Here is a 19363-nt window from a genome sequence, read left to right as displayed (position 1 = left end):
GCATCAAGGGGCCCGCCTTAGGGCCCTGGTGGGGTATGACTCACAAAAAAAATTGAGAAAAAATACCGGAAAATCATGTCTTTTCAGCAACATTTGTAAATCACTGGTATCGAATGAGAAATACCCCCCCCCCCCCCCTCTTTCAGTACGCCAGCGTTCAGGGGCTCATATATTCTCATCCCTATTAACAAAAACACACACGCTTTCCCGTCCTCTCACAATATTTCCATGATATGTGCGTATCGCTATTATAAAAACCTTCATTGATAAATATAGGTGGCATGCGGAATGTTTAGGAAATTTAATTCCTGTTAACTTTCCTTTTCTTTTAATGGAATTTTATATGTAAATTAATTCAGGTTTGTATTATTGTTATGTTATTTTGGGTTAAAAATACAAACCACCTTTACTCCTTTACTGCCTTTTTTCCTTTTTGGGGAGGGGGGGGGGCGTTTTTTTTTTTTTTTAGGGGGGGGGGGCGTTTTGCCCCTCCCCCCACGTCCGGCGCCCACTTCCGGCGCCTATGATTACAGCAGTGCATTCACACAAAAGCATATTACTATCAATATACCCCTAGCTCTCCAATAGGAAGCATGGTCGTCAATCGTACTCGGGTACAATGGGGACACTACCGGCTGCTCGAAGAGCTGACAAACCAAAATTGTCCGTCGTTTGAAAAAAAAGGAAGACCCTCCCCCCCCCCCCCCTCCCCCTCCCCCACCTCTGCTTATTATTTTAAAAATCATCTATGAACAGTAAATTGTTATACATCTTATGAAAATGCGTTTTATCCCAAATCTTTTGGTATCATTTCTGTGTGGAATGAGTTCTCAGAGTTCACACTTGGATGAACAGGAGGCATTGTTTGCGAGAGTGCAAAAATTAACTTGCGCCAAAAAAGAGTGATGCGTCCAGTGTATGATATGTTGGGATGAAAGTGAGAGAATGAATTGAACGTGTCAAATGAAATGCATTGCATATGCTTTTTTGCAGAAGGAACGTCACACTGGTCATAGAGATCCATAAAGATCTATATAGATCTCTACGAGTCGCACACACACGCACACACACACACGCACGCACACACACGCACGCACACACGCACACACACACACACGCGCGCGCGCGCGCGTACGTGTTCGTTTGTATTTGATATTCGATATTTGATGTGTGGCAAGATTAATTTTGTTAGGGATGTAATTTGGATCTGCAATGACCGAATTAATACCCAAATTCCAATATTGTTTTATTCAGACATCACATAAGCAACTTCAAGCGGCATACCAACAAAGTGCCCTCAGGAATTTCTGTCCTCAAGACATGTTTCAGTCGAAAAGTAATGTCGAAAACCAGATTGAAATTCATAAATAATTCATTTCTTAAAAGTATTTTTCAATTTGAACACAGACCGATTTTGTAGAATCTTTGATGCTACGCTGATAGGTCTATATTTGCTAAGATCAGCTTTATCTTTCTACACTGTTGGTCATAATGGTCGAATAATTATTTTTACCCCAATTTATTGAATGATTTTGACAATGGTTTATTCCTAATAGATCTAGATAATAGTATACATTCTTAGATTTTATTGAATGACAATTGGTGAGTGTTTGTTTTGTGTGACTGCTAAAGCATGTGTGTGCTACTATGCTAATCAACTAGGGGACCTACGTCCTTAAGTCATAACTGACAGTAATGGGGATTAATGCCTCATAAAAGGGCACTAATATAGCACATCGAATCATTGTCAAAATCGTTCAATAAATTGGGGTAAAAATAATTATTCCACCATTATGACCAACAGTGTATTTATAACGTGGAGTCACTTTTGCTATTTTCATATCCTCTGGAAAAGTCCTCGTCATGATAAATATGTTCATTAAGTAACTTAAAGGCTCATATAAAACCTTCACACCAATTTCTTTTAGAAATTTAGCTGGAATCATGTCTGAACACACACTGTGAAACATCTGGGCAATATTATTTCAATATTTTGCCCAACGTTGTGCCAATAGTCGACCCAACCATCTATTAGGCAATATTTTGCCAAGTGGTATTGGTAAACGTAAGTACCCTACTTCATACGTGCATAATTGTTTCGTATTTTGACCAAAATTTGGGCAAAGATAATGACTCTTCAACAGTCTGTCCGACTACGGTAGCCCACTTAGTTGGGAAAATCTTGACCAACTGTTGGGCAAAATACGAAAATATTGCCCAATAGATGGTTAGGTTGACTATTGGCACAACGTTAGGCAAAATTTTGAAATAATATTCGGTACCTCATGCTTCATGGAGGAATTGTATACATCCCCTCCCTGGACTCCTACGCGCGTTTAATCACTTTACCAGGCCCCATGCACAAGCACAGTGTGGGGGGGGGGGGGGCTTGGAGGCCAGTTGTCCCCCTGCTCATGATTGAATACAGGGAGGGGAAGTCCACCCTGATATTAAGTTAGCTTCATTAGAAGCAGACCAATAATTTGGGTTTTCTGTTGCACGCAGAAAAATCAAATTTTGTATTCTTTCATCAATCTTCGACTTTAAACGCATTTTTTTTTGAAAACCCTCTCAGAAATATGTCTTGAAATAGATCCTCTTTCACATTATGATACAATTTGAGTCAAATTTTACCATCAAACTTTTGGGGCTCCCAACGCTTAAGAAGCTCTACAACAGGCGCGGATCCAGGATTTCTTAGGGGTCCCACATTTGAAATTATGCGACCCAAATATCAGTACGTAATGGTGACCTGCATTGACGTAGTAGGGGGGGGGGGGGTGCAGGGAGGGGAGATTTCCCCTCCCTCCTCCGCAAAGCGCCGAAGCTTTGACGTTTCATTCAATTATTAGACAAAGAAGACGATTCATTGTACCGTTCTCGAAAATAATCCTCGTCTGAATTCAGTTTACCTCCCCCTCCCGCGCGAAGCGCCGAAGCTTTTACGTTTCATTAAATCATTAGAGAAAGAAACCAATTTGTTGTACCGTTCTCGACTCTTAATCCTCGTTTGAATTCAGTTTCCCCCTCCCGCGCAGAGCGCGGAAGCTTTTACGTGTAATTAAATCATTAGAGAGAGAAGACGATTCGTATTACCATTCTCGACTCTTAATCCTTGTGTTTTTTGTTTTTTGTTTTGTGTTTTTTCCTACGTCCTTTTCTTTTTCTCTCCTCTCTTTTTTTTTTGGCCGGTGTTTTGTTTTTTGTTTTTTTTTGGTGGGGGAGGCACCCCCGCTGCCCCCATGGCTACACGTCTGCGGTCAGATGAACATATTTTCTTGTCCGCTCCCGGAAACTCAGGGGATTAAGTCAGACAAGCATTCAGTGGCCCGCCTTAGGGGCCCTGGTGGGGTCGAGGGTGCGGAAGCCCCGGAATCTCAGGGGTTTTAGGCATTTGATTACGGTCAGATGAACATATTTTTATACCTTATTTGTGACACTGGCAGGACACTGATTGGCGTGAGGTCCAGCGGGCGGAGCCCCCAGAAGCTCAGGAGTTTTAGGCATTAAATTACCGTCATATTAGAATCCAGGGGTCCGCCTTAGGGCCCTAGGCGGGGTCCAGGGGGGCAGATCCCCCGGACGCTCAGGGGTTTAGGCATTTGATTACGGTCAGATGAACATATTTTTATACCTTATTTGTGACACTGACAGGACACTGATTGGCGTGGGGTCCAGCGGGCGGAGCCCCCAGAAGCTCAAGGGTTTTAGGCACTAAATTACGGTCAGATGAGTATCAGGGGGCCCGCCTTAGGGCCGTTGGTTGAGTCCAGGGGGCAGAGCCCCGCCCCGGAAGCTCAGGGGTTTTAGGCGTTTAATTACGGTCAGATGAGCACTTTTTGATACCTTTATTTGTTGTGACACTGGCAGTTAACTATTCTTTCTTTCTATTTCTCTTTAAAATACTTTGTCAAAAAAGTGTGGGGGGGGGGGGGAGGGAGCTGAAAGCTCCTGATCCCCGCCGTTCCGCGGACCCTGACATGACTGTAGGCACCTCAAGAAGCACATTTCTTGCCTGGCTGTAAATTTAGGAATTTGTCATTTTAGAACAAACGCATAAAAATGTATAATTTACTAAAAAATGAGGAAAAATCTCAGAAAATTATGTTATTTCAGCATTATGTGTAAACCACCGTAACGGTTATGGAATAAAAAAATAAACCCCCTCCCCGATCAACACGCCAGTGCCCCCCGCCCTGATCTACACTTTGTTGGCGGAAAATCGCAACTGATCTCCCCTACCTTTCTTCTTTCTCTCTTTTTTTCTTTCCCTATTTCTCTCAACATTTTTTTTTTGCCCCGGAAATTGGAAAAATTACGTCGTCAGACATTTCGTTCGGTTGCTTGGGGGGAAGGAACACTTTTTTCAAAAAGAAAAAAAAATCTTTCCCCTTTTTTTCCCTTCTTTTTTTTCCTTCTTTTTTGTTTCGCCAAAAATACCACCTTTTGGCTGTTACCCATTTGCACTTTGAAAGTGTGTCTTTTTTCATAAGGTGTTATAGTTACACAATATCTTATGCCATATCTTTTCATGCCATCTGATAGTTTGTTTTGTTTGTCTGTCCTATAATCTCACATATTATTTCGTCTGTCATCCCTCTTGACTCCTAATACACACAAATAACACAATAATACACTTCAATTATTGTGGAATAGCCTGACAACGACTACTGAGAGCCGACCGTTTATTCAGTATGAATGTTTAACAAACATTTCTTCTCGTTTCCTTCACTGGAAACCGTTTCCTTCACTGGAAACCGGACCTATCATGGTCCAGGATAAAAAACCAGAGATAAAACTCAACGAGCATAAAAACTCTGGAAAACCTTATTCAAACACAGTCATGTAACACTACATGACACAAGCACTGTTATTGTAAATAAAAGTTGTCTCGTTGACAGTTCAAGCTAGAATGATTCAATTACACACTAATTCATGCCACGCCCTGGTCTCCGTGGCAGAATTAGCTCGCACACCTGTACGAGCTGCCTATGCAAATTACATTCCATCGGGGCACAGCCCCGGACCCAACATAAGTATGCATTCATTAACGATACAAACAACATTTGTCTGCTATACAATCGTACCGCAGACAAATAATATTATCTCCACTCATTATTTTTTTTACGGCTTTAGAATCGACCCAATAATAGCGATACGAGAGACAAGCGTAACGCGTTTTTGAAAAACAGCTATAATCATGTGCATAATTTTGCCTCTATAATTCATATATTTTAGCATTATATAACTTGGTAATTGGTTTTATTTTCTAAGTAACATGTTGTCCTATCATCAGAAACAAAAAATCAAACATAGATACAAACTTTATTAAAATATATGCCGATATTGCATTTATAAATTTTATCCGGAATTTCCTGTAGTGTCCGTAACGGTGTCATTCCTGCTATATGAAAATGTTCTTATATAGTTTGCTTTGTGTAACTACCCCCGGGGACTAGCTGCGGTGTAATAATATTCAGCTAAGCATAACAGTTTTAAAAAATGCAGTTTAATAAATGGCATTTGTAGTGTCCGTAACGCATGTAGTGTCCGTAACACAAGCGTATGATGGTGTAAAACTATAGCTTGATAACCGATATTGCTAATTTGTAATTCAAATTTGATTTGATACAGTTGCTTTTCTCAATGGATTAAACAAATTCTCTTTCCCTGAAAGGTTTTCTTCTGGAAATGATATCTCGCAAACAATTAAGCTATTTTACATCATGAAATAGTTTAAAAGACAAACAAAAAAAACAAGTGATTTACGAGTAATTTAATATTAACATTTTATTTCAACAATATTAGTTAGATGTAATAAAGTATAAAATTAAATGCATCATTGTGTTTTAGTTTCAACATCGAGGGTAGAAAAGAGTAGGGGCCAGTGTTACGGACAGTACGACAGATCTGTGTTACGGACACTACAGAAGGAGTAATATCAAGGCCTGCAAGCCAAACTGTACCTCCTTTTCTGGATAACAGTTGTTCTAACATAAATTTTAACAATGTAAAAGCTGTCTATGACATCGTGTGTGTGTGTGTGTGTATTGGGTTTTTACAGACGTGTATCAATCAGATATGATTATTTACGTCTGGGACCGACCTTTAAACGTCACCATCCGAAAGACGTGGCTCAGTTTCGAACCTGCGTCCTCGGCTGAATCAATTTGTAACTTCCACTTTTTTAGCTGGATTACAGGCGCACGCCACAACGCCTAGTCTATGTCTATGACATCAAATATGTATGATACATGAGAAATACACAATTTTAATTATTTAATTGCCTACCTACAAAATGTATTGTAGTGTATGTCCACACACACACATAAACACTTGCGCGCACAGTCATGCTATAGTACGTGTGTGACTAGTGCCTTCTGAGGACTATGGAAAATACCTTCTTTTGAAGACACCCCCTTTGAGGGGAGTTACATATAAATTATGAAATATCTCATCGTCTACGTTTTTGCTCACAATTTCTCTCGATAAAATAAGCTTACTATTTGATGGAGAGAGAGAGAGAGAAAAAAATAGACTGAGGTCGCTTTTGACTTGCTTACCGACATTTTGTATAATAGCTGAGGATTTTATGAATACTGGTTTAATTGCCACCGCACCACCAACAACGATCACCGAACATATGAGGATTATTGAATAAACGTATCAGAAAAGGTTATTGATTATACCATAATAATTTTGCATATAGATTAATTATCCCTTCTTTTTTTTTAATGCTTTGTTCCTGTTTTTCGGCGTACACTGTCCAAGGTTTTACAAGTATACCACCCAGGTCGAAAAAAAAAAACAGTTAGATACCAGTTGAACCAACCGGTACTGGTACCAGTTGATTCCAGTTAAGTGAACTGGTTTCAATATGGATTTTGGAATACTGGAATCAACTACCAGTTGATTCCGATTGGAATACCAGTTACCATCTGGTACCAGTTGGATCCAGTTTACCAATTTCCATATTGGAAACAACGCTTACTGTTGAACAGTTGAATAAACAGTTGATTACCAGTAGCGACCAGCAATCAGCTGATAATCAATATTGCTTAGCATCTGGCAACCAACTAGACCACATTTACTTAGACTCTTGCTATAGTTATGGGGCCACCCCTGGAACTGCATAGAACAACCTATGTTTCTGTTTGTCATATTTTTCTGCTTCTATTGGACCTCCCTTTAAATCCTATCCAGTATCCAAGAGACTTGGTAATGAGGATTTGAAAAGATACTCTCTGTTTGCATCAAGATAATTATGCAGCAACAATAATGTTGGCAGAAAAAAAGCAAATGGATTGCATCAAAGAATAGCATGCATAAATTATAATAAAAATGTAGTGTCCGTATAGGATTTTATTTTGGACAACTTAATATGAAACGAGCTTTCCTAGCAATTTGATCTTTTTTTTTTATATATATACAGATGGGACTAATGTTTGGAATATTTACCAATGTTTGGTTGGCTTTTAAAAAAGTGTTTAGGTTTTCGAAAAATGGCATTTATCAGATTTGACCTTGTGTTACCTCTATACTGCATCTAAATTATTTATTTTTCACAAATGGCCAAGAAATTCCCCAAAGAAGATCAAAATATTTGTGTATTAAATAATTTGTGGTAAATAATGCTTGAAAATTTCATTTCAGTAGCTTTGTGTATAAGTGTCCGTCTACCACTCCCTTGCTGTTCATAAAATTATAACCAATATCGTTCAGGATCTATCTCCCGGTTCGGAGGTTGATTGCAACCAGGGGCGTAGACAACGGGGGATGAGGGGGATGCATCCCCCCCCCCACCTCACAAGGTGGGGGGATGGCATGTACAATCATCCCTCCAGGTTTTGGGGAATGATATTTGCTTACTTAATAAGTCATAATGATGATAATAATAGTAACAATAATAATGATAACAATTGTAATATTAATGATAATAATAATTATGATGATGATAATAATAATCCTCATCATTATTGTAATTGTGTTTATTGTTATTAGCCGCATTCACACGGTGAAAGCCAATTCAGACGGTAAAAAAAAAGAAAATCTTACAAGTATCTTGTGGTTTGGAAACCACAAGATAACCACAAGATTAAACAAGCGCAGATCTACGGGGGGGGGGGTTAGGGAGTTTAAACCCCCCCCCCCCCTTGGGCGGCCCAAAAAACAAACAAACAAAAAAAGGGGAAAAAAGAAAGAAAAAAAAGAGAAAAAAAAGAAAGAAAAAAAGAACGCACGCTGGAGAGAAACCCTTTCAAGTGCAAATATTGTGAGAAGATATTCAACTCATCTGGTAACTTAACCAAACACATGATAACTCTGGATATAACTGTGTATTTAACTGTTACTTGATTTAAAAAGACGTTATCATGCACTGCTTTTTATGGTCTCCATTGTGTTAATAGATTAATAATACTTCTGCCATTCTGGTGCACTCTTGCAGTTTTAGTACTCCACTCCAGTTCTTGACATTCTCTTCCCAGTTGATTCTGGGTCTCCCTCTCGGTCTACCTCCTTCCACTCTTCCTTCCAATACAAGCTTTGGTGCCTTTTAACACTTGTTTGCGCCCTGCCATGTGTGATATCTCTTTGTTGGTTTTCATTCGTTTAGGGTTATTATGGATGAACAATAAGGGGTTGATGAATCTCCTCTATTGCATACTTCATTTTTGGACCCAAGTGCAAATGGTTTTGCACCCTGGTCGTGACTATGTCGATTGTATTAATAATATTTTATTTTATTTTTTTGCTTTTAAGTTATACATGTTGAATAATTTTACTGAGTTAGACAGTACCACCTGTGCGCTTAGCTTAGAAACGCCCTATAAATGTGATTATTATTATTATTTTCTAACAATTCAGGGTGTAAACTGTATACTGCCCCCATCGTGAACTATAGTAACTCGACATCGTACGCGCCGACCGTACGAAGGTGCTATAGCTAGCTATGCAGGGTAATAGCGGCTGGCTATATGGCATGGCTGGTACGGTACGGTGTACGTTAGAAAAACCAAGACTGCACGAAGACTGTTAGTTACGTGAGATGCTCGTTGGGTATGCAGTCGATGCTTGACTCCTTGAGGTTTTCTCTCTCATCTTTTAGGATTTAGGTAAGTTCAACTGTTTTAAAGGCTTTAGTGTTGCCACTTTATATCTAGAAGTTAACTTTAGAACTAGACACTAGACCGAAAATTTCTGTCTCTTTCGTTCGTTAGCCTCTTTTACAGATCTCGACCTTCTACTTTTTCTTATTTGGATAGGGTCAGCGGCGCCAGTGTATACTTTCGTATCCACTTTTTAACCCATAACTCCGGCGTGGAGATACCCTACTAAAACATACCAAAATATTAACTTAATCTTCATCACTTGTTCAAATAATGGTCATGATATAAATTCATTATATTTCATATCCCTTTTGTGTCAATTTTAAAATCTTTTTGAAGTATTTTTCCTGAAAACGAAGACATAATATTCACTTTCTCACAGTGACAGTCACACAGGTTTCTCCTGCACAACTAGAATACAATACGAATTACGATGAAGGGGTGTAGGCGCACGAGCGTGCGTGAAGTTGTCTACTTCACACACGCCCGCACCCCAGGCCCTTCGTCGGTACGGTATGGTGTAATTGTGCAGCGGTTTGACATAGATTTCTAGATCTAGTCTAGTCTAGATCTAAAACCTGTTTTATTTTTTATTATTTTATTTATTTCTAATCTTTTGTCAGGGTAGCCCATTTACGAAGAACTTTGCGCATTGAGCGCTGTACAGTGAGTACCTGTACAGTGAGTTTACGCGCTCTCATTGGCCGATCCGCTCGAGTGGCTTCAAATTTAAGTGAGAGAGGGCCTACTTAACTTAAGCGCAACTTGAGTTCAATGCCAATGGCAAAGTCAATATGTAATATTACCAGGGCTCAAATTAATTTTTTGTCCACGGGGGCTCTTCCCCCCCAAAAAGAGCCCCCGTGAGCCTTCTCACAGGTTTGTATATAAACCTCGGTTTGTTGACAAACCTCCTTTGTGAATTCGGGCCATAGTGTCTACATAGACTGAAGATCGTCCTATGGGGAACTGTACGGGAGGAATGGTTCGGTTCGGCCGGACCACGATGAATGAGATATGCAACAAGTTTTTCACTCTTTATGTCTTCATATATCCACTTTGGCTACAATATTACACTGAACCTTATTTAAAATTAAAAATAACACAGACAGAAATATCTACTTTGACTAATATGATGGCTTGCTCATTTAGATCCTGAATTAATGATTAATCCGAGAAAGTCTTGTAGTCAACATGATTTGTTGTCAGCCATCTTGGTTTGAGTTGATCGAATGTCCGATAGCTATGTATGAGTCAGCCCGGCTTGACCCAGTAATACCGGTATACGAATATTCATAAACCCAATATTAAACAGCACACCTGTAGATTCTACTGTGCAACCTTAGGAAACGGCAGCTGCTTGGAATAATGTTGCCAGTTGGGCCTGGAGACCCAACTAGCAGCAAATTATTCCAAGCAGCTGCCGTCTAAAGTTGCACAATGGAAAATACAGGTGTGCTGTTACCTTTGATGTCTGAGGTTCAAAGCCGCCAATATCATTGGAAAGCTTGAGTACCGGTAGTGATTTTTTTCACAAAGAAATATCCTAAATATTAAACTTTTTATTTGAACTAAGTGGAAAATCGAACAGATGATAAGATAGTACATGAATACAATTTAAGTCTAATTGTGTCAAGAAATTTTCTTACATTGTGTGACAGCAGCTTAAATTAGTGAAAAATAGTTCAATTTTACAGTTCTATAACCTGCATTTTGACACTTTTCTGATTACTCCGGCTCACGAAAATAAAAGTGAATTTGTTCATGTACATGTACAGTTCTTTATGATGTCAGATTAGTGCCCACACATGCCCAGTCAAGTAATTTTGATCAATATTTCAACAAAGTTAGCTTCATTTCCTTTCGCTTGCCTACAGTAAAGGTACCGATAAGCACTGTGTACTGCTCGTATTATCAGACGATTGGTAGCGAAAAGTGACTATCATTACAAATTACAAAAGCATATTTCCCTTTGAAAATGGCCTGTTAGTTTGCAGCTAGGCAGGAATCTTTTGTCTACGTACCGTATCTGCAAGGAAGGTCCTGTTAAGCACATGCCTCACATATTTTCTCCTGGCGACTTCGAAGATGGTACAAAGGGAATGGGCTAGATAGGACTCCTTCTTTAAAAATACTTGGTTTACTGGTTATTTAATGTTAACCTGTTGACTACTGAATTCTCTCATTGCCATAGGCTTAATACAGGGACCACCCGGTTCCAGTAGGCAATGGGTTAAAGGCCCACTGCACTACTTGTAGCTACTTGCGCCCTCTATATAGAAAACAATGCCTAATCGGTGACCATTGGTCCCCCATGATCCTCTTTTCTTATGTTAACTGAGAGCTGAGTTGATGAGATAACCACCTGTCCAGTGACCTTGCAGGGCAGTCTAATCCCTCCTATAAACTACGGCAGATAAGCTTTAACAAGTGTGCAGCTTTTCAGAATGATTCCATCTCTTGTGTACCCAGAGCATTATAAACAAATATGAACCTTGCAAATTTGTATTTCTGTTCTGCTACAGTAACTTATCATTCCAATTGAAAGCAATACAGGTAGTGGTTTATTTCAATAATGGTTTGTAAACATTGGCTGCATGGTGCATGTTAAAGTCACATAGGAGTCAGCTCTCATGGGGAATTCGACACCGTTCGTTCGGGTGTTTACCCAATAACAGGTGTTGTCAATCACCAGGGTTAGCCTTGAGTTTTATGACCATTAGACCTTATGCTTTGCTTTTCCTTAACCCGAGAAATCTCCGAGCATGCTCCGAGAGACTAGGGGGTAATTCTTGACAGGCCAACGGGTTTGCTGTGTGCAGATTTGTACTCCCATTAATGGTATTTCCACCAAGTCTGGTGTCAGCGAATTACGACCTTCTGCACATGGAAACTGACTACCCACTCCCTTTAACAAAATGCTCTGAATATAAATGATTAGGTATTAAAGCCGGTAAAGACTAGTATTGGAAACGCCCCAATTTAAAAAAAATGAAGTAGAAGCTCTTATTACCAATCATGTGAAAGAATATGTTTTGACTAATACATGATACAAATTTTGCCGGGAAACCGCCTAATAATTGATATATTTGGTAAACTAGTTTATCTATTGGGATGTGATAGATATAACGCACGTGTGCGTAGTCCCATATACATCTTTCTGTGTACGGTGCTTGTAACTTTACCAAGACTGGGCCAAATTTCTTATCATTTTGATGATTCCAGAACCTTGCAGTACACACCAATACTTATATGCTAGATGATCAACCTTTTCTGATCGATTCCACAACGTTTCTTTCACAATGCAATCGCATGACCAAAACTGATCTTTATCTTTAACAATTGTTTTCAAATTACATGATTTATCACAACAATTTCATTTTTTAAAGCCATTCCAATTATATATTCATTAAAAAAATAAAAATAAAGAGGAATTTACATGGTGAAATATCCCCGCCAGAATTTTGGTAAAATATAGTGTTCTAAATTACCAATTGACTTTTAGAGCAAAGCGTACACCTACATGTATGTTATTGCAGGCCTGATAATTACCTGATTTAAATCGTTTCCCAATTTTTTTCCCAATTTTCTTACTCAAAAGGCAGGAATGTTGTTAGATTCCATTTTCTTTTCCCAAAATTTTTATTTTTTTACTCAAGGGGGGTGTGTTTGAGTTTTTTTTTTTTTTTAGTGCTCACTATCACCCCTGTATTGTTAAGGTATGTACATGTATTAGGGACTTCCTTCCAGTTCAATGTTGGTACATTTATGTTTGCCAGTGGTATGAATCAATGAATCCCTTTCAAATTGAAAATATTTACATTGCAGACAAAGTGATGTTATGTTTTACATCAATTGTTAACTTTCTTTCTTTCTTTCTGTCTTTCTTTACTAGTATACTGGTGCCTGAATGCAACAATAGAGAGTGGTTTGCTGCCTGGAAAACCCATCCAACGTTTGCGATTGTAGGTCACTATTATAAGGGCCATTGAGAATAGAGAGTAGGATTTTTTCCGCCTTTATTAAATGGGAGGCGCTAATCGGTGGAATGAAAGGGGCTTCTGCTTGTAAATTTCATCCAGAACTACATGACATGCACATGTAGATGAACATACACATTTAACCACCAAAAAGTAATGGAGCTACATGTATGACAGATACGTGTACAAAATGGTGAAATACTGAAATTTGCAAATAGCTTGAAGGCAGAGGAACCATTCAATACTTAAGAATTAATCATCAAGCATCTAAAAATCAATAAATACTGTGTCTTGCAGTGGAGCTGTTTCGATATATGCAATTATAAACTAGCATTGCAAATGGAAGGAAGTGGTGAGTGAGGATATGATGAAAGTTGATATTGCTGTTCTGCTGAAAGTTCTCTAGCTTTGTGGTGGACTGGTAGTGTCCAGAAGGCGTTGAAATTCTTTTACCTGCTGGGGAAAGTATCATCGTAATAAAGATGCTTTTGCAGAGATGATATTGGAATAGTGGACTTGGACTAGTCCTCTGCAAGATTATTCTGGGCTACAAGTGAGGAGGAGATACAGATACATCTTGTACTAACGGTTAGAGATTGATCGGAATAATGCGAAACCAAAGCAGAACTCGCAGATCATGGTTCGCGTCACCACCAATCCTATCAAGACGCTTTGGAATCATTGTATTCCTTACCATGATTATGTGGACGTATACCTTGTTCACATTTGCCCTGTACCGCACGGAGCCGGATGTTCCAGAGAGTGTTAAACTCAAGGAGCAAATATTGGAACTGAGCAAGCAGTATGTGAAGGCCTTGTCTGATGAACAAGGGGCCGGGGAGGGCAAAAATTTGCCAGAAGCATATTCAAGTTATGGTAAGTTAACATTTTTCATTAGGGACTTTTGGATCGATTTGCGTGGACGTGGACGTGTGACTTCCTTTTAAGGCACTGGCAGTCACGTGTGATGTCCATTAAAGGCTCTGGCAGTGCTTTAAAAGGATGTCACACGTTGCAGTCCACGTTCTCGTCGTGCAAATCGAAAAGTCCCTATTATCTCGACGTATGTCGACTTTATACGTGTAACTTACAAGTTCATGTAACGTGTGTAAACGTGTGTCAACAATCGCATTACTTACAATATACCTCTACATGTACAGTAAGTACTAAGTTGTTCATGTACTGTATACCAGCGTGCTCACTAAAATACAAAATTTACCCATAACTCATTTGACGTATGTATGTCAGCGTATTTGCCAAATTTTTCATACATCAGAATACGCTGGCTAAATCATCAAAAGAGTAATAAGCAGTGATTGCTAAATTTTAGCGACAATCTTTCACCATTGCTGCTCTTTAATATTACTATGACAAGCAGTAGCAAATGAATATTTCAGGACTCGGGATGAATTTGTTTAAAGGAGAATGAAACCCTTCATTGTAACCTACGCCAGTATTTAGAGGTCATTTAAAGGTACTACATTTATGTCCCTTTTGCAGCCAACCTCAAATGCTGTAGAACTTGGCAGGAATTATGAATATGTCATGTATGTCCTATCTGTGAAATTTAAACGTTAGCAGTGTCCTCATATTCAAATTATGCAAGGAAACCCATTTACTCGCTAGACTTAACTGTCAGACGCTATTGAGTGCCTGACTGGCTTTTTTTTCTTCTTTGGTAATAACATACATAAAATGAGCTGTAAAGGGTACATGAGCATTTATCTACATCACTAACCCTCTTCTTGTGATGGCCAAGATTAAACTGATTGAATCTTTGCGCAGCATAAATACAATACAATACAATGAACATTTAGGGCGCCATTCCCATAAGGCTCAGAGCGCTAACATCAAATAATAATATTGGTCTTTACTACATGTAGTAATTAAAGGCTACAATTAGATATTCCATATAAAATATTAAATTCAATTGATTAAATTAAATAATTAAACATAGAGGAGAATTCATGTAAAGAGATGAGTTTTCAGAGCCTTCTTAAAAATATCGATAGAGGCAGATTGTCTGATGGACATGGGGAGATTATTCCACCCTTTGGATGCTGCTACCGTGAAAGTCCTATCCCCGGCTTGGACACGTGTAATTGGATAATTTAGACGGAGGTTATCATTTGAAGATCTGAGATTTCTGCTTGGTGTATATAAAGTTAAACAATTAGACAGGTAATTAGGAGCTAGGTGGTGCAATGATTTATAGACATATAAGAGTAACTTAAAAATGATTCGCTGTTGAATTGGAAGCCAGTGAAGGGAATTAATTAATGGTTGAGCTGAATGACTTCTACCGACCTCAAACACAAGACGTGCTGCCCAGTTTTGTAGGCGCTGGAGACGGTTTACATGTAACTTTGGTCGCACGGTCGACAACTACTCGGGTACGATTTTTCGTACCCGAATATTCGGCCGCAAAAAAAAAAAAAAAAAAAAAAATGTCCAGGCCCACGTTTACCCGTGCCAGGGAGAGCGGTGGCCACTGGCATGGTACCGTCGGTAAAAATGTTTCCCAACTCGAGCGCTGTCAAACTCACCTTTCAGAAACTCGGACTAAATGTCCAGATTTCTGTTTGGACTCGGAGGACAATGGATTATTCGGCCATCTTTGGTTTTTAAAACAGCATTGTTTACTGTTATTATTCTTATTAAATCGGCGCCTTCAACTGCAACTCTAGGAAAATTGCATGCGTTTTCGGCGAGGGACCTGGGAAACTGCCGAGTGGTATGGTAGTGGTAAAAAAATCAAAAAAATCAAAAAATCAAAAAAATCAAAAAATTCAAAAAAATTCAAAAAAATTCAAAAAAATTCAAAAAAATTCAAAATTAAAAAAAAAAAACATGGCGTCCGAATATTCGGGTATTCGCTTGTGAGCCTGGGAGTGTACTCGGTTACCTCATTACACTGTTGTGCACAGCCTTACCACAGAGTATGTTATGGACATGTAAAAGCCTTGGTTATACAGTGTGTCCCGAAAAAAACTATACACTTTTAAAATGGCTGCCGAATAAAAAATATATGATTCTAGGGGAAAAAGTTGTATATGTATGGAAAGCCCATAAACTCAACTTTCATATGACACCAACAAGTTCGAAAATAATTCATGCTTGGGTGAGCACTGCTCACTTTTGTAAAGGGTATGAAAATTAGGTTGCGCAGGAATTAGCCTTCCAATGTGTGAGAGGTAAATCCTTTGGAGCTTACAACATTGAGGGTGATATGATAAATTCATGATTTGCTGAGTGAATTCCATGGTTTATTAAACCAAACTTTTATGCACGGAACAGGAATTTCATTTTTCTATTGTAGCATTGTAACTTTCCCTGGTAGACTCAGTGGTGTGTTCATGAGAGTCAGGATGGGGTGATGGTACATGTTGTAATTTCCATGTTACAAACTGTTATTTTTTACATTTGTGACTTTGAATAAAAACCTTCACCCCACATTTCAGTTACCATTTACCTGAAGAATAAGTAGCCGACATCTTGGACATTCCCTTTTTCAACAAACCGTATTTGAATATTCGATTTACATTATCCCTACCTGGGTATTGAATAAATCAATGAGATGTTCAACTAATCTTACAATAATTGAAATGTGGGGTGAAGGTTTTTATTCGAAGTCACAGATGTAAGAGAATAACAGTTTGTAACATGGAAATTACAACATGTACCATCACCCCATCCTGACTCCCATGAACACACCACTGAGTCTAACAGGGAAGTTACAGTGCTACAATAAAAAACGCAATTCCTGTTCACTCATGCATAAAATGTTAATCCCATAAACCAAACATTTCACTCAGCAAACTCAAACTCATCACAATTGATCATAAATTGGTCATATCATCCTCAATTCCGTAAGCTCCAAAGGATTTACCTCTCACACATTGGAAGGCTAATTCCTGCGCAACCTAATTTTCATACCCTTTACAAAAGTGAGCAGTGCTCACCCGAGCATCAATTATTTTCGCAACTTTTGGTGTCATATGAAAGTTGAGTATATGAGCTTTCCATACATATATAACTTTTCCCCTAGAATCATATATTTGTTATTCGGCAGCCATTTCAAAAGTGTATAGTTTTTTTCGGGACACACTGTATAGAGAAAATGAATACTAATACATGTACGTATGTAATATCGCTGAAATTATAAATAATAAATTGTCATGTGTTGGCCCTATCCTATCCAAAGCCCTATTCGGAAGAAAAGTGTATCAATGCACTCTGGTTTGGGCAGGAAATTCATACACCATACCATGTTCAGTTGTACACCCTACATATTTTTTGAGGTACTGTACGTATTTGAGATGAGGGAGAAGATTGTCAACTGACCTGAAGTTGAACTTGGAAGGGCAGAAAGAGGAAATAATTCATTACCTCTCTTCTGGCTTTGCAGGCCAAGAACAGGCTAATTTGGAATGAAATCTACAATTCCATTCCAGACACCTTTGTCCGAAGTACATGCACGTGTAGACGGATTTAGCACTGTAGAAATCTTTTCAACAATCAACTTTTGATACATTCAAATAATATAGTACTTACATGTACATGTAAGAATGGTCAAAAGAAAGTAGCACTAAGGTTACAATTTTCATTTTTGAAATATTAGAGTACCGATATACGAACAGTCTACATGTACATGTACATGTTACATGTACAGTACATCAAATTTTGAAATTGACATGATGCAAAATCGGCCTGACATGATACACTGTATGCACAGTAAAGGCGCATACTGTACAAAACCCATAAAATGAGAATGTACGTGTACTGTACATGTAAGTACATGGAAATGTGTTGAATTTTTGTTGATGTTGATATTACATGTAGGTTCCTGCATAGACAATGAGAAGGTCCCCCCCCAAAAAAATGACATCAAGTTTGCTCCTCAACAGGTATCTACATAATAGTCACGCAATACATGCAGGCCTATCACTTTCCTTCACTTGCTCACCCCCATTGCATGCTGCAGATCTCAAAAAAACCATGGCTGTGCTGCTGGACAGCATATTAGAGAGACTGGGTAAATTAGAGAAGAAAGTCGACCATGCAATCAGCAATGGCACACAGAACCTTCTCCGGAATATATCATCTGGACTTCATCAGGATGGAGTGAGCATGGAACACAAAGACGGAGAGGGAGGTGGAGGAGATGGAATGGATTCAAAGGAGGCCGTTAACAAAGCAAAAGGTCAGTGATCTATTAGTATACATATGGAAGGAGCAAATCCAAAAGTAAGAGAACAGTCCAGTTCACAGGCCGCTTTTAAATTAAAAGTCGTTGTTCATTGCATCGTGAAAAGCCAAATGCATGTATGTCAACGTCAGTGATGTGTGATTTTCATTCAATGAACATCAAGTTGTGCTTCATGTCATTATTTATTGCATTGAGGCCATATGCCCAATAATTTTACAATGTAAGTTTATCTAAATATTCTCAAACACTGTAGACTGTAGAATTATAATGAAAACTGATATTAAACACAAGCGACACATCCATGTAATAAACATACATGTACAATGTACGTGTACATGTACATGTACATGTAACATTCATATTACTCTGATAAGGACTTAAAGGCCAAGTCCACTCCAAAAATAACTTACTTTCAATCTTAGAAGCAGAAAAACCAGACAAACCAATCAAATAAAGTTTGAGCAAAATCGAATAACTAATAAGAAAGTTATGAATTTAATGATATGAAAACTTTGAAAATCACTAGACAAAATGGCCACTCAGTCATGAGTCTGTGACATTATGTCCTCACTCTCCACTAATTATTTTCTTTATATTGATAATATAAATTTCCTATTTTCTGCCTAAGAATCTATTTCTTCACACCAGCATCCATGTTAGATTGATGCAAGTTAGATTGATAAAAGATTTTGTGAAATGTCATGCACGCAATATGATACAAATCATATAACCTGAGCAAAGGCATGGGGAAATCAAATTTTTGGGGATAAAAAGGGAAATTAATGGGATTAAACTATATAAGCAATTGATAAATAGTGAGGACATGAAGTCACAAACTTATGACCATATTGGCAATTTGTGTTGTGAATCTCATTGTTCCATAGTTTTAAATACTTTTTCAAAAATTCATAACTTTCTTATTAGTTATCCGAGTTTGCTCAAACTTTTTTTGATTGGTTTGTCTGATTTTTCTGCTTCTATTTAAAGTTAGTTATTTTTAGAGTGGACTTGTCCTTTAAACAAGGACAGTACAAAGTACTGACTTTGACTATTGACTCACTTGACTT

At 38.4% G+C, this 19363-nt stretch overlaps 1 protein-coding gene across 2 annotated transcripts in view; it reads left to right on the top strand.

The window, feature by feature from the left end:
- The first annotated feature begins 9012 nt into the window (after positions 1–9012).
- LOC100888694 (alpha-1,6-mannosylglycoprotein 6-beta-N-acetylglucosaminyltransferase A) overlaps positions 9013–19363 on the top strand; it is a 59907-nt gene continuing 49556 nt past the window's right edge. For both annotated transcript variants that reach the window (XM_030974715.1, XM_030974714.1), the window contains exons 1-3: positions 9013–9113; positions 13003–13963; positions 18072–18290. In XM_030974715.1, coding sequence (XP_030830575.1) covers positions 13696–13963; positions 18072–18290 — 487 coding nt within the window. In that variant the 5' untranslated portion in view covers positions 9013–9113; positions 13003–13695. The remainder of the gene's footprint in view (positions 9114–13002; positions 13964–18071; positions 18291–19363) is intronic.

This window comes from Strongylocentrotus purpuratus, unplaced genomic scaffold (genome assembly GCF_000002235.5).
Source record: "Strongylocentrotus purpuratus isolate Spur 01 unplaced genomic scaffold, Spur_5.0 spur5_scaffold_7, whole genome shotgun sequence".
NCBI lineage: Eukaryota > Metazoa > Echinodermata > Echinoidea > Camarodonta > Strongylocentrotidae > Strongylocentrotus > Strongylocentrotus purpuratus.
Note: the sequence above shows the minus strand (reverse complement) of the source record. Positions and strands in the feature narration are given on the sequence as shown.